The 16,808-nt window shown below is 35.7% G+C and overlaps 1 protein-coding gene and 1 non-coding gene across 5 annotated transcripts in view; both read left to right on the top strand.

Annotated features, from left to right (window-relative positions):
* Positions 1-16,808, top strand: part of CCDC178 (coiled-coil domain containing 178) — a 206,627-nt gene that overhangs the window by 63,693 nt on the left and 126,126 nt on the right. For all 4 annotated transcript variants that reach the window (XM_065053434.1, XM_065053436.1, XM_065053435.1 and 1 more), the window contains 4 exons: positions 5,315-5,498; positions 10,155-10,217; positions 11,669-11,830; positions 15,304-15,417. In XM_065053434.1, the coding sequence (XP_064909506.1) occupies positions 5,315-5,498; positions 10,155-10,217; positions 11,669-11,830; positions 15,304-15,417 (523 nt within the window). The remainder of the gene's footprint in view (positions 1-5,314; positions 5,499-10,154; positions 10,218-11,668; positions 11,831-15,303; positions 15,418-16,808) is intronic.
* On the top strand, positions 2,032-2,102 carry TRNAG-CCC (transfer RNA glycine (anticodon CCC)). Its single transcript has one exon. It is a non-coding gene; the product is annotated as a tRNA-Gly (tRNA).

Here is a 16,808-nt window from a genome sequence, read left to right as displayed (position 1 = left end):
AGTTTATGCGAACAAGTATTTAGGTGGGGAAAAATGTTCAAGTTACTGAAATACTTTGGGATTTGTTGTCCATATCAACATTCACCTTCCATCTGTGTTGTCTTTCTTTCATAGCATGTTAAGCATCTTGGATGAAAGAAGCTGAGGAAAACAAGCACATTTGAACTGACATGTAATGGCTGCATACATACATCTTACAGATACACTTAGGTCTAAAAATCTCAGGTCCACATGCCATGCTCACTTACTGAATGTATGAAGGCTTAGGAAAAGAAAAATAAAAAACTCAAATGGGGAGTTCCTGAGTAAGCTGCAGAAGTTGTGATAAAATTTTCAACACGAGTACATAGAGTGGAGTGTGGAACACATACACTGAAGAATCATAGTTCTTTCAGCTGTAGTCCACTTGCTTTTCTGCTTGAAATATTACGTTCCTCTTGCATCCATGCTTGAAGTGGTTTTACCTCCAGATTTGTGGGTAGCCTTGTATGCATCAAAACAGTTTTGCTCCACATGAAAGGTATAGGAAATCAGAGTGAAACAGTCATTGTTTGGTTCCTTTCATTTCTTTCCAGCTTCAGCACAGATCTACTTGCTTTGCACTGTTCAGATGAATCACTTTTTTGGCCTTGGCATTTTGATATTTAAGTCTTTTTACAATCATAGATATTTTGGAAGGAATTTGTGAAGCCATTTAGTTGCTGTCTTCCCCAAAAGAGTAGTTATATCCTTTTTAAGAAACAAACAGAAGAATATATTTGTAGGGTTTCCAGTCTTGCCTGTTTCAAAACTTCCCTAGGGAAAGCGAGTAGTTAGTTGCCCAGTGACCTTTTGTCAGTATTTTAAAATATGTGTTATTTTCTTCAGGTAATTTGTTTCTGGTAGATAGTTGTTTTTCCTACACAGTCTGCTCTAAGTATTGTTCGTATGAAGATGTTTTGGGGTATAAGTAAACATTAAAATTGCTTAATTAGGAGAACTGTATGTGTTGAAGCATGTGATTTGTATTTGCGTGCTGAATTTGCTAAATCAAGTAATCTATCTCTGATGAAATAATTAATGAGAACTATTTCAGAATCAGGTCACAAGACCATCTGTAGAAAAACTTTATCTTGTGAAAGTGATGTGGCAGTGGTCTGAATATTTCAAATCAGTGTTATCTGAGACTATAGAATTCAGAAGCTCTGTCATAGCTAATCAGAAACCATTACCAAAGGTGTATGGAAATGTTTTATTCAGGGACAGATTTACAGCTGAACTCTCACCTGGTAGTCAGAATATCCTTGAACCTCTCTTTGCTGGGTAGAGTATTGTAATTACTTCTGATCTCATCTAAGTATTTAGTGTTTTGTCTCAGAGCATGACATAGCATACCTTCACAAATTCCTCATTTGCCACTGATCCTGCATAGCATTATTTTCTTGACCTCCTTCATAAGCCTGTCTGTAACTGGCAATCCACTTATAGTTATAAGTGACGTAAGTCATGGTTATGTCACAACCCTGGTTACTACTCACATTGTTATTGTTGGTTTCTATTTATCCCATTGGCAACTTCACTGGTGTGCAGGAAAGTGTAACCAGCGTGTGATAGACCAGACCTGTGGAATTCTAAAGTGTAGAACTATTATTAGTCTAATGAGATGGCTCCTGACTAAATGGTCTTAGACTTGGAAGTACTAAAGTACGTTGGCTTTCATATTGTCTCCTTTCAGCCAAAAAAAAATCTCTGTTGCTCTTTATTGTTATCATCTTTGATCACTATCATCCAGGGCAGATCTGAGCTGTTTGCATGGGTACTCTTGGCTATATTTTTCCTATCATGATTGTAGTAGATCTTGATCATCACCAGTGTTCTAATTCACAGGGAATAAGATCTTTTAGATAGATGAAAGATCATTTTGTCTCAGCATCTGCAAAAAGAGTTGAGAATCCTTTGTATTTAAAGATTGTCTAAATTGGTAACTAACTATGCAACACCTTGGATCTTGGGGCAGACCAGGGTGATCTGATTATTTAGATGTTTCAGGAAGCACCAGTGGTGTAGTGGTATCATGCAAGATTCCCATTCTTGTGACCCGGGTTCGATTCCCGGCTGGTGCAGAGAAAATTGCTGTCTCCTATCTTGCACAGCAGCTGTAGCCCTACAACTTCTGAATAATCAAGACTCCTTGAGCTATCACAGAAATCTGTACTTACAACAGTGACAGGTGGTGAAAGTAGTCTCTCCTGTTTCATGTGGGTCTCAGGTTTTTGGTATGGCTATTGCACCTTCTGCGATATCTTTGAAAAATGCTTGTATGTGAGTTTATGTAAATCAGTCAGTCATAGGGTGTGTGACATTTCTGTAGCCTCTGGGTCATGTTTTGCATTTTGGAAAGATCATGTTGCAGTTTCAGTTCTATTGGGACTGAGCTCCTATCTTCAGCAGATTGGTCAAGTGCTTGGGAATCACAGTAAACTGAGTCTAGTTATGGGCAATCTGTTAATAGGGAAAGGGCAATTGTAACACATAAGGCATACATGGTATATGTTAGATATAGTTCATCAAGATACATGCAGATATAGTTTTCTGTTCTCTTGCTTTGAACTTCTATATTACTTGAATTTTGGGGAAGGGAAATTAAGCTGCTATAGGTGTGTGTTGAGTTGTGTGTGTGTGAAGTAATCCATGAGGTTTAGTCCTTATCTGGTTAGAAATCTTTGGGTTTTGTAAGATAAGAAAATATGTGATCAGTGCCAACCTGTTGTGGGTTTGCAGATTAAGTATCAGAAACAGAAAATCTTTACAACATCATTTAGGCTTATAATTCTAATTAGGCAAATATTCAGTAGTAGTTAACAGTTTATATTTCAGTGACCCCATTCTTCTACAAAGAAACACTCCATTGCAGAAAATTAAGTTCTGATAGAGAGGTTGTATTCTGTCAGTCAAGGTAATATAAATGTTTACCTGTAGATTTTTCATATCTGATTCAGTTTGGGTTTTGCTGTGTAATCTGATAGTCTAATCAAATGGTATTTTAACTTCAACAGTTGACTTCTACTGAAAGTTTGTTTGAATGCAAATAATCTAGAATTGTTTTATGTGACCTAAGAGTTCTGCAAATAGCAACATACTTAGAAATTTGAATTCACCAGCTGTATTACTCACCTGTACCACTGCACTGGTATGAAGTACTCTGGACATGGTCATTTATTATAAGACAGATGAACTGAGACTGTGTGACCAATTTCAGCTCTTTCAGATAAAGGGGCTGTTTTTGCCATTTTCTTCTCATCTAAAATTGACAGTTTTATATTATATTTGGGAAGAGTGAACCAAAAAAGCTGGTTAATATTCAAGGATCACCTCCTTCAAGCTCAAGAGCAGTCCATTCCAATGAGTAGGAAGTCAGGCAAAAATGCCAGAAGGCCTGCATGGATGAACATGGAGATCCTGGCAAAACTTGGACAAAAAAGGAAGCATACAGAAGGTAGAAGCAGGGACAGGTAACCTAGGAGGAAGCGGGGAACCTGATGACACAGGACATGGAAAAGGGTGAAGTACTGAATGCCTTCTTTCCTTCAGTCTTGATCAGCAAGAGCCATCCTTCAGGACTCCCAGGTCCCAGAGACCTGAGGGAGTGGCTGAAGCAAGAAAGACATACCCTTGGTGGAAGAGGATCAGGTCAGGGACTATTTAAGCAAACTGGACATACATAAGTCCATGAGTCCCAATGGGATGCACCCACAAGTGCTGAGGGAGCTTTGCTGATGTCATTGCGAGGCCACTCTCAATAATCTTTGTGTGACAGAAAGAAGTGCTTCAGGACCAGAGGAAAGCAAATGTCACTCCTTTGTTCAAGAAAGGCAGGAAGGCAAATCCAGGGAACTACAGGCAGGTCAGCCTCACCTCAGTGCCTGGGAAGGTGATGGATCAGCTAATCTTGGAAACCATTTTCCAGGCACATTTCACAAGGACAAGAGGGTCATTGGGAGTAGTCAGCATGGATTCACCAAAGGGACACCATGCTTGACCAGGCTGATAACTTTCGATGATGAAATGACTGGCCTGGTAGATGAGGAGAGAGCTGTGGATATTGCCTACCTGGACTTCAGTAAGGCTTTTGACACTGTCTCCTATTAAGATACTCATAGAGAAGTTGCTGATGTACAGGCTAGATGGACAAAGACTGAGGTGGATTGAAAACTGACTGAATGGCCAAGCCCAGAAGGTCATGCTCAGTGTCACAAAGACAAGTTGGAGTTCAGTAACTAGCAATGTACCCCAGGGGTCAATATTGGCTCCAGTCCTGTTTAACGTCTTCATTAATGATCTGGATGATGGAGCAGAGGGTACCCTCGGAAAGTTTTCTGATGACACCAAACTAGAAGTGACTGATACACTGGAGGGCCATGCTGCCCATCCAGAGGGACCTTAACAGGTTGGAGAAACAGGCCCAAAGGAACCTCTTGAAGTTTAACAAGGAGGAGTGGAAAGTCCTGCACCTGGGGAAGAACAACACCAGGCACCAATGTATGCTGGGGGCTACACAGTTGGAAAACAGCTTGGCAGGATAGGCCCTGGGGGTCCTGGTGGACACCAAGTTGAACATGAGCCAGCAAAGTGCACTTGCTGCAAAGAAGGCTAATGGCACCCTGGGCTGCATTGGGAGGAATATTACCTGTATATTGAAGCAAGTGATCCTTTCCCTCTACTCAGAATTGATGAGACCACACCTGGAGCACTGTGTCCAGTTCTGGGCTCCCCAGTACAAGAGAGACATGGACATCCTAGAGAAAGTCCAACCAAGAACCATGAAGATGATGAAGGGACTGGAGCATCTCTCCTATGAGGAAAGGCTGAGAGAGCTGGGACTGTTCAGCCTGGAGAAGAGAAGGCTCAGGGGGGATCTTAAGAATGTATATAAATACCCAAAGGGTATGGTTGCTGATGCAGGCTGTGGATTCTATATCCACGGAGACACTCAAAAGCCATCTGGACATAGTTCTCGGCAACTGTGTCTAGGTGGCCTTGCTTGAACAGATTAGTTGGACCAGATGAACTCCATAAGTCCCTTCTAACCTTAGAAAAGGATACATATAGTTTGATATCAATCAACTATCAGGGCTTATACTCATGAATAAAGAGACTTTAAAATTTTTAAAAAGTATGAACCTGGTGTTTTCAGCATTAAATACCAGGATGATAAAATACTGCTTTTGATTTTAAATGTTTCAGCTTTACTTACTAAATAATGAGTTTTACTTTCATTTTTTTTAAAATATACTTTATAAAAAGAACTGTAAAATTTTCTGTTTAATTTCAACAGCTCAAGAAAACAGGAGATGTACCAGTCAGAAATCAAAACTGCCTGCAGAAGAATGTGTAAGATTGAAGAGGAAATAGAAAGACTAAATGAAGATCTCTATAATGCTGCATTGTCCTACAGTGAGAAAAACACAAAGTATTTGGACTTAAAAAAAAACAAAACGGAAGAAGAAGTCTCTTTCAAGGTATAGTTTTTAATTTAAGTTCATTTTTTAGACTGTAAGAATAGAAAATATGATATTTGTATGAAAGAACTATTGGGCAAGCAACCTAATATTAAAAAAAATAATAATTTAAATCTTATGATGGTAACTGTGTATTTTAAAACACTTGAAAAATGGCAAATAACAGTAGACTCTGAAAGAGAAAATGAACCTGTTGCTAGATGGTCACAGGTAATGGCAGGCTAAAAGGTAAAGTTAACACATTAAATATTCTCAACCATACAAAGATTTTTTTGTCCCTTAGTGATTTAAAATGAATACTAACAAATAACAATCAATTTCTTTATGTAACTAAATTATTAGAAGAATTCATAACTCAGTATAGTTTTATTTTATGATAATGTAACCATTATGAATTAAATACTACATTAGAATAATTATTTAATTATCTTTTAGATGTCACTAGTTATCTAGAATGTAAGTTTTCGTTCATCCTTATGTAGAAGCCTTGCCATGATTATGAAGGCTTACAAGACTTAAAGTATTTCTGTTTTTTCACTTTTCATAATTTTTAATAATATTGTACATTCGCATACAGCTTTTAGGATTAGTGTTATTGCAGGGTGTAAGATTAATCATTCAGAAATATGAAAAGAAAATAGTATGGGGACTTTTCAAGAGTCTTTTTATACCAGGGAGATAATAAATGGTATTTTGCATATTCTTCACTAGAGATCTTCTACTTTATGTAAAGTACAGATTGCCTGGAAGGAAAGACTTTCACTGTTTTATTTCCAGTAATAATTTTAGGATTTCCTAACTTTTAATCAGTAAAATTAAGAACATTAATGGTACTTTCCTGGTTATAGTGTGCATTGGTATATTAGGCACTCCACATGCTTCCTGCCTTCCTTTTTACCTCCCTGCTTGCTAAAGGTAAAGGTATGTCCAAGTACCAGACTCTGCTTCTAAAAAGAAAGGAGGAATCATTGGATGTGATTTAAGACAGAGCCAGTTATAAAGCTTGTAGAGCCAAGATAAAAAAATAGTAAAACCTGAGCCAGAGAAGCCTTAGAGCTGTTTTCAGAATAATAGGAGTGAGTCAGTTTTGCATTTGTTAAGGCCTTTCATAGTGTCAGGTTGTCTTCTCTTGGATCAAATTTATATTCCTGGCAATATCTGAATTTGCACCATGTAGTTTTGTCCTATAAATTGACTTTTTGGTATGTTATGCTGTTTTATAGCCATATGTTTTAATATTAAATGTGTGTGACTTTTCTGTCTTGTTTGTATATAAATTTGCCAAGCAACATTTTTTCCCGCATTCTCAGTGTTGTGTGCTGAAATATTTACACAAATGCTTGTTCAACTATAAAATCAGTGGAATCAACTATGTTTCTTCTTATGGTTTAAATATTTAAGGGATGCTAAATGTTAGTCTAAGAAATTAGGATTTTAGAAGTAATTCAGGCAAAACCCCTGCTTATTTGCTGTCTTACATCCCATTTTTTGTCTTAATTTATATTTTCCCTCTATTAAAAGTTAATTTAGAATTTATGATTTTTTCTTCCATTAATTTTACAATCACATTTTGGATTTTTGATATCTACAACATTCTGTGATAAGGACTTCAACAGTTTTTTCATGTGTTATGTGAAAAGTTACTTTGTTTCTTTATTTTCTGCCTAGCAGGTACTATCTTCATATAGTGCCCTGGTTCTTACTTTCAAAGACGTATTGGTCAGTCATTCCATATTCGCTTCCTAGATGTCACACATGACTTTGCAGGCTTTTATCATATTCTTCCTCTTTTTCAAGCGAAAGATCCATTAACTTACGTAATGAATGGGAACTGTCCCATGTCTGTCATCCAGTTCTGTCTTCCAGTTCTGTTATTATTGGGCCAGAGCACAGAGTATTCAATATGCAGACACCTCTTCGGCATATATAATGGTATAATGATGACTTTTGGTTTGTTCTCTATTCCTTTCATAGTAGTTCCTAACAGTAGATTTATTCTTTTAAATGCAGTGGAGCATTATATTGTCCACAATCTGGTTCCTTTTAGGTTACTAGATAGCTCAGAATCTAGCATTTTATGAAGTGGGGGCTTTGTCCTAATGTACAAACATACATGAACCTTCATTGAATTTTGTCCTCAGTAAATAAAAAATTGTTCATAAAAATGTCCCATTTTCCATAGTATTGCTCGCTATCACCCAGATATCTCTTCTCAACATACTTCTTAAATCCTTCAGAAAACTGATGAATTTTGAGGCACAGCTTCTCAGTCATGCTGAGTCCTCTCCTATGCATCAGATTTTCAGTGTGTCACCTAATTATTTTTTCCATAATAATTCATATGATGAATTTGCTTCTCAGGGCTTTGAAGGGGTTTTTTGTGTGTGTGTTTTGGAACTTGAGCTTTTTTTTCTCTATCATATACTGTTTTCTGAGTACTTCATGGTAAGTCTGTAAGTGCTTCTGATCATCTGTTGGCCTTACATTGCATCTAGCAGGCTTCCTATCAGATGTTTTTGGAAAAGGACCTGGTTTATGTCCCTTGCAGGTTTTTCCAAAAACTCTTATTTAGCTTGCCTGATGGTATTTTCAGATTTAAACAGGGAAAGGTCAGGATGTTTTATGTTTTCATTTTTTTAGGCATAATTTCAACCTTTTTGTCTTGCTTCTGATAGCTTCTCTTATGTTTAGTGGTATTAATTTTATTTTCGATATTTCCAAAGTGTCTGTCAAAACTTGACTTGCATGTGCTTTGAGCTTACAATATGATATCTGTAAGAAATCTCCATTTGACTTGCAAGTATTCTACTCTTTCAGCTGTTCCTCATGAAGCTTTTAATAAACTTCACTAATTTTTATTAAAAAAAAAAAATTGACTACAGTGTTACATTTTGGATTTCATTGCCCCTTAGGCTTTCCTCACAGGTCATAGTGTTAACATCCCAGGCATGTAGTCAGTCAGAAATGTGTCTCAAAGCTATACATTTATGGGTAGAGAGGGAGTTGCATTCTGTAGATATTCTGGTTTACTTGTTGGCACAATTTCTACATGAAGCCATTACTAGTGGTCCTGCCATTCGGGTTGCTTCAGTGACCTTGTTAATGAATATCTCCATTCCTACCACTTGCAGAATGACCATGCTGTCAACAGCTTTAAGTTAACATTGCTGTATTTAGTCTTAGTTACCATAAATGAGTAAAAATGTTGCATTCATAATAATTTAAAGCATACATATACACACAAAGAAATACACAGGGAAGAAGACCATTTGCAAGAGCTATTTGCAAGGTAAAAGTTAGTGCACAGAAACCGGGATACCTCTCTAACTTAGGCAACGGTGAACAGTGGTGAATTTTTTTATATGATCATATAAATGAAGGTGCAATTTATAGTTGGCTTCCTGGTCTCTGCAGATATTCTGGTGTGTCCGAAAAAAATGTCTGTCTGTAACCACCAGTTAAACTGTATCCTTGGGCTACTGAATAGAGTGAAAAGTATGCAGTCACCAAGTGTTATTACTCATTCAAAACATTGCTGCATTTTGGAGAGCAGTCCAGATGCCACAGTTTGTCTCATAGACTCAGAGATTTGGGCTCAAATAAATTATATGTATGTGTGGGCAAAGAGGTGTGAGGGAGATCGAAGGGCCATGGGCACGAGTTGTTGCTTGGAGTTATACTTGGAGCAAATATATAAACTTTCATCTGGAAAAAAAGGCTTTTACTCATTGATTACAAGATGTGTTATCCACATGAACAGTGATCTCTATCTCTTCTATTTCCTTGAAGTTCCTAATAATATTTGGGATTTGGGGTTTGAGAATATATGGGGAAGTTTCGCACCTGGTTTTGTATTTTCTAATGTATGTGGTATCTGCGAGAAGTTTATGACCTCCTTATGCAGGAACTTCTGTGCAGATATGCACAGATATGCACTCACAAAGTGCAGATATGTATGTGAATAAAACATCCTGAATAAACATATTTCAACAACAGAATTGATTGAGTCAGTTTCTTACTTTACCATTGGCTATGATGTACTTAGTTTTGCTTAAATAATCAGTTTTCCCCAATTCACTTAAAAAAGGAAATAGAAGGCCCTAATTAGTGTTTGGCTTAAATTGTAATAACATATAGTTATGATGCTAATCTGATGTACATTAAATTAGAGGGTTTCAAGGTGCAAACTGTAACAATGTGCTACATAACTGTTATCCTACAGGTGATATGAGTAGGATAGTCATGTAAGAAAGGGCTAAAATATATTCAGATTTTTACTAGAAGTTACAAAAAATGTCTCATCATATAAAATATAGTAGGCACTGAAATTTTTAAATTTTGAACATTTGATGTTCAAGATCAATCTAGGCAAGCCAGCTCAGCTCCTTCACATATTTATTTATTTTAAGCTACTAAAATTAAATTACATTAAATCTAGAATATATGGTTGATTTTCTTATAGTATGGTCTGTATTTATTTACCTCTTGTGCCTGAGACTCTTTTGTAATTTTCCTTTTTAATATAGTTCTATGATACATGAAAAAAAATTAAAAGTGATCTTCATCCTTACTGTGATGTTAGTGTTAAATTTTCATTGCCGTTGTCTAATAACTTTCTTTCTTATGCATTGTATATGTTTTATTTTTTTCCTCAAGAATTCAGAGCAGAATCTTAAAAAAGAAATTGAAGTTCAAAAAGAATTTTGTGAAGTGACTCAGGTAAACATGAATTTACTACAAATCTAAAATCTGCTTCTACTTTCTTTTTACTTCTTACCATGAATTAACTTTGAGTACCTTGTGGCCAACTCAAATAGAAGGCTGATGGTTTTTGCAAAGTAGTGATGCCTTTTGTGTAACAACTAGGAAAATTTAAATACACCTGAAAACATGAAACACTTTAGTTGTATCCCCATTATTCACAATAATTTCCATTTTGCTTTAAAAGATAAAAACCCTTCAGTAATAATCCATATATGCAGCAACATTGTCATTTTAATTTGTATATATTTCTTACTCGGTTTCTGTAGAAAGTGCAATCAGATCTTCACCATACCTTATATTCACACATGCATATGTAAAATAGAATGGCCGTAATGCCATTTATTTTCTCCTGGTGTGAACCACTAAATTCACACGACATACTTTGGTTCCCTTTTTCTATTGTCAAATTTAGCTCTTCTTGACCTCAGTGATACTTTTCTAGCATCCTCAGGCAAGTGTTGATATTTCATCAGTTTCTCTGACTGAAATCCCAAGTTTGGCATCACCAAAAGGGGTATTTCGTTTGCATCCATCCTTTCATAGGTGGATTCCATCAGCTGTCTTCTGCAAGAGCATGCATAATGGTCATATTCAAACTGTTGTAATAACTACCAGGTCTTAAAGCCTCAAGCAAGACACTGAGTGGAAACTCCAGGACTATTTTCTGAAGAAGTCCTTAATCTCTGCATTCAGTGTCACGAGCAAGAGACCTTAGAGCTGGGTTGTCACACCCAATCTTTGGCTTTTGTCTGAGCAGCAAGTTGTCAGAGATCACTTCTTTGTTCCTCATTATGCCAGAAAATCAAAGTCAATGTTTCCATGGCATTGCCATGGGCAATCTTCTAATGCCATTGAGTATAAAGCAATAGCGATCCAAAAATGTTAGTGGTTTTCTGGGAAGCTTGTCGATTCCACCTACCAAACATGTTGTCAACTGGAATGTTATCCATAACTTCATAACTAGCATGCCTATGCTGATTTTAGTTCCCATCAGAAAATATTTTCACTCTTGGCATTAATTTTTAGAATTTTAATTCCTCTTTTCTACTATTTGCTTAAATAGTTCTGTAGATTCGTTGTCTGCTTCAATGTCATTTTGCATTTCCTACCATACCTTGCTGATTCCCCCACTGTGTTTTTTGTCTTTGGCAGTTCTGCTGGCTGTTCAGCTTTTCCTATTCAAAAGCTTCTGGCATATGTCAACTTAATGGCCAACTTTTCCTTCCTTTTGAAGAAATTTTTAATCACCTCATGATGTATTTGTTAACTTTTGCTTTTTGTTCACTTCTAACCTTTTATTTACTTAGGAGTATAAATGTTATTTCAGATTTGGATTTTTCATGCTCAACTGCTTTTGAAATACTGTTAATACTGAAAGTTAATTCTATATATATTTTAATAAACAGGACAGGATTCAAGCAATATATGATGATCTAGAGGAAAAGCAAAAAGAGAACCTCAAGAAAAGAGAGGAAGATATGAAGAGGATAGAACAGATTGAGAGACAAGTGGCTGATCTAGAAACAAAACTTAAAAGAAATAAAGATATACTTAAAGAGAAGAGTGAGGTAAAAGCAGTAGATTCTAGACCATTCACTAACATATTTTTGATCATTATTTAAGAAAAAAAAGGGTACAGAAGTTTGTAGCTCAGAAGAGTTGGGTTATTAAGTGTGCAGTTGTGTAATGTAACAAAATATACAACATAATTTCAGCCTTATTTTTGACCTTTCTTGCTTTCTATATTAGAAACAATCTTCCTGTCTCTTTTAACTTCTGTGTTTTGCTTTCTTACAAAAGGGAAGCCTGTTTAGTACTTGCTTGTTTCCTTTGTATTTCTTTTCTTATTTATAAACTGAAGAGAACAACTAGTATATGAGCCATGGCATGCTGGGGACCTTCTTCACTTCCCTGCAGAATGGGTGATACTGATAAAAATGTTTTTCCTTCCCCTCATTAAAGCTCTTTTTAGTATAGTAAAAAAAAAAAAAAAAGGAAACAAGATTTTTGTATTAAGAACAGGTCCCCAAGCTGACTTTTACCTTCCAAACATTTCTTCTACTTCTGGTAGAGCAGTCCTACTTTTATGGTATGACATTTTCATTGGCACCTCTAGCACCTTGAAAGTACAGCCAAAGAAGCCTTTTCCTCCAGTTATCCAGTGATAACGTAGTAGCCTATTCCTCATGTTTGCTGGGTATACTAGTGGTGTTAACCTTTCCTAAGGTTAAAACCTGAGCAAAATTTTCGGAGAAATAACCTTTTGTCTAGATCTACTCAAAAGAATGAGAGGAATACTAACTAAAGTTGTGTGACTGAGAAGTTTTTCTTTCACTTTTAGACTTTTCTAGATCTGGTGATCTTTTAGATCTTTGAAAACTTGGCTTATACGGCATGCTACAACAGTGGTCATAGAGACCAGATTGCAAAGTGGACAATGTTACTGTCAAGGGTTAAGATTGCGGGGTGACAATAAAACCCTGGCAGATATATTGTTAACCCTCTCTCTCCCCCACTTCCCCCTTTTTGCCCCTCCCTCTCTCCCCTTTCTACTAAGGACAGGCCATCAGGAGGGAAAGAAGGACAGAGAGAAGAGAGTTGGAAAAATTAACAATGTTTTACTAATGCTACTAATAAGAATAGAGAAAATGATACAAAATATACAAAACCAATCTTGAAAGTCTCAGCAACTGCAGAGCCGGCACCTGAAGTCCTGGATTAGACTCTGCAGCCAACCGGAGCTGGATTAAGTCTTTCACTAGGCCTCAGTTCACAGGGACGACTAGCAAGGTCCTCTTCTAATGTCGGCCATAAGGAAAAAGGGAAAAAGGAAAAGGGACGAGATCCTCGTGATCTCCCACTTTTATATGAAGTATTCACGTGAATGGAATGTTATACACAGTTGGTCAGTTTCTTGGTCACTTGTTTTCTTGTCGCCCCTCTCGCGAGATGTCCATCCGTGCTTATCAATAAGTTTGCATTCCATTGCTAGGTTTACCAAAACATGTGTCTGGTACTCCAGGAAAATGCAGTTAATATGAAGGCTTTAGCTGACAGGCAAAATTCATTGAAAGAGAAACTTGTTTTTAGCAAAACCAGGACAGTTACCCAAATAAATTATTGTTTGAAAATAAGGTATTACAATGATGGATGCTTTTGAAAAATACCTGATAGTATGTGGATCAGTTGACTAGTAGTCCTATAGACATGAGACCTTAGCTAGGTAGATAATAATTTCCTTAAACAATACTGATAGCTGTATGTCCCCCTGCCACCTCAATAAACTTTTGTATAAACAGACCTTGTTGTTCTAAAATGACATGGAAATATTCAAAATTTGAACCATAGTCCAGTACAAGATGTAATGTCTGTATGTTATATTGAAGCAAAATCCTCAAACAAAACCACTCAGTCTTTCTTTTGCAGAACTGTTTGCAATGTAGTTTATTTATGGATTTTTTTTTCTAATTAAGAGCATTTCCATACCTTTGCTTTATTCTTTTTGTATGTCTTTTTCTTGTGTAGGTGCTTATTCCTTTTTTTTTTTTTTTTTTGTTTATTCTTTCTTCTTCGTTGGCTTTGATGATGACTGGAAACATTGGAAAAATGTCAATTGTTTTTAGTTTTCTATCATGAGTTCTCACAATCAAGCACAGCCAACATCTTTTGAGCTTATTCTGTTGAAATACAGGATTTTTTGTAGTAGTTGTTTGACATTCAGACAGAAGAATTTCTGCTGCCTTAGTGAGAAGTTTTTTGTTGCAGAATCAGTCTGTAGGTTCATAGATCTGTTATCCAACTACTAGTATATAGCTTGTCATAGGAGATTTTCTTCTCCAGTTTTTTAATGTTATTCTATTTGAAGTGTTCTTGACATAGTCTACATACAGCAATGCTTAATCATTTTTGGAGGGGAGATGGAGAATGTTGAATAGTTTGAGTTCAGATGGCGGATTATGTGATAGTTTATTTTTGATGCCAGCTTAATAAGTCAAATTGAAAAATTAAAAAAAAAAAAACAAAAAGATTCCTCTAATAGCTAATAGTATTTTCAAAACAATGCATTAATGTCAGTGACTAATGTTGTTAGCCCTTCCCCAGCTAAAACTCAGTAGACACAGTGTGACAAAGATCACATCATTAGTTTCCTGGAAACCTAGAGAGGTGTGGTGTAAGTTATACATCATAGTCTGCAGCTGCGTCTTTGCTTCTGTTTCAAAAGCTTGGAAGCAGAGTTTGCACAAGCAGATTTGTATGTGAAAGATATGCAAAAGGTAATTTGAAATAAGAATGTGTTCATTAAATTATTGTTTCAGAATGGAAATATTGATACCTATTTTAATATTCTTTGTTATATAGTCTAAAGCGAATTTAAAACTTTGAATAATATATTATGCTGTATATATAAGCGTACTTAGTAACATAAAATTTTCCTTATCACATGTATTAATAATAATTTCTGACATTTAATATTTGCTGCTCACACTAATGATGCAAATGAAATTAATACAATAGACAAGAAATCTTGTTTTTCTTGAGGTGCTAATTAATAATTGAGTGGATTAATGAAAAGAAAAAAAATGAGTTATTTATTCTTTCTCCTCTTGTCAGCTGTTCTTAGCTGTATTTTTCGTGAGTTTGTGATAATAAGCAAGAAATATTTCTTTTGCCTTTATACAAATTCCATGGAAGCTATTCCAAATACATATTTTGATTCAAGAACTTTATTTTTAACTTCTTTGGCAGAAGGAAAGGGAAGAAGCATGGAGAGCAGAGTAAGCAGTGACATTTAGGTGGAAGATGACAAAGGCTATATGAAGTAACAGAGATATTTTCTATTGTAAATGTGGACTTTTGCATTCAAAACACAGAGTATAGAAACCTACGTGACAGGAAAATGGGTATGGAAGGGAAAACAGAAATAAGCTTAAGAACAGTAATTGTTCAAGTATTTAATGATTAATGTATTTTCTGATTTCTATAGAATGTAGGAATGTAACTTTTGAATACTAACACTTCTGTTTATGCATAAACAATCCAGAAGTTCTCCTGTTTGGATCAGAGAGTACAAGAGCTAGATAAACAACAGAAGCAAACAGAACAACAACTGGAACAAAAAAGAAAAAATATGCAGCAACAATTAAATGATATACAGGTGAATAATTTAATTCTTGTATGGCTTTTTTGAAGTGTGTTTAATCTCAAAGGTTAGGCTGTCATTTCTACACAGTTGCCTTGGAACTATATACATGCATACAGCACATGTACTGTTTTCTGTCTCTTGCTTGAACTAACCTGTGAGGTCCATAGCCTTGAGACAGCATAAAATACAAAGCAGAATTGATATTGAGGTCATTGGGAAGTCCTTTGCTTTCTTCATTTGCTACGCTGGCTCAGATTGCTCAAGGGGCTTTAGAAATGCAATGGAGAAAATCAATAAAGGACAAAAAAAGATTCTAGTATGATAGGAAGTGCCTGCTGATTGCATGTTTGCTCAGCAGATGGCATCTTTTTGTAAATGATGGGTTGTATCTGCTGTATCAGTTACTAAACTGTATAATCCACCAAAGCGAATTATTGAATTTTGTTACTGAACAGTATACTTTATATAAACATGGTTATAAGCATTAGAAGAAAAAAGCATTTTTTCCTAGATTTTGTTCATTTTTATTATTCTTTCATTTACATATTATATAAACTGCAGTGAGATATTGCAGCATCAAAGATGAGCCATATACATTAAAAAAAAAAAAAAGCTTTCATGTTGTTCAGAGTAGCTTTCATGAATCAGGTAATTTCTATTGAAAAAGTGAGACTTCCTATACAGAACAGAACTTTAAATTACACTTTGGGAAAATCATTGATTCACACAGGCTTCTACATTTGGCAGGCAAGACAGAGTTTATACATCCTTTTCTGTTGAAGACTATGTTCTACCAAGCTGCAGATTTACTGATAGATTTTAGAGTATGTGGAAATGGCTGATGAGTCAGCATACAAATAATCAGTATGACGTTTTTCAGTGCAGTTATTTCCTGTACTTTTAATTATTATTTTTAATGTTGCCTTTCATAGTAACTGTAAATAACGGTATCCATTAATTACTTGAACAGTATTTGAGTTGGTGTTCTGAAGGAATATTAGAGAAACATTATGGGTAAGTGGAATAAAACAATGTACAAAGCCTATTTTATGAGAACTGTAGAGCTCTGAACTGGTAACAACACTTGGATACCTTAAATATTGCATTCTTAGAGCCTGATACCATTCCTTGATCTCAGCAATTTTGTAAAAGAGGGGCTTTATAAAAGGGTCTGTCTTGTTTTCAGCAATAACTCACATTTCTAGCTGTGCAGGGTCACACTATCTGATTCTGTTAATCACGTTATATTGTTTTTATGGAAAAGTTATTTAAAGTTATATTCAGAGATTTTAGCGCTCTCTCATGATTAAGACATTGGCTTATTTAAAGCTTGTCCACTGTGTAGCTTAAATGATGTTATGGAAGAAATGGCTATGATTCCACAGTATTCTTAGTACAGGAGT

This window comes from Columba livia, chromosome 2 (genome assembly GCF_036013475.1).
Source record: "Columba livia isolate bColLiv1 breed racing homer chromosome 2, bColLiv1.pat.W.v2, whole genome shotgun sequence".
Classification (NCBI taxonomy): domain Eukaryota; kingdom Metazoa; phylum Chordata; class Aves; order Columbiformes; family Columbidae; genus Columba; species Columba livia.
The sequence above is the reverse complement of the archived record's forward strand: the minus strand, read 5'-3'. Positions and strand labels throughout refer to the sequence as shown.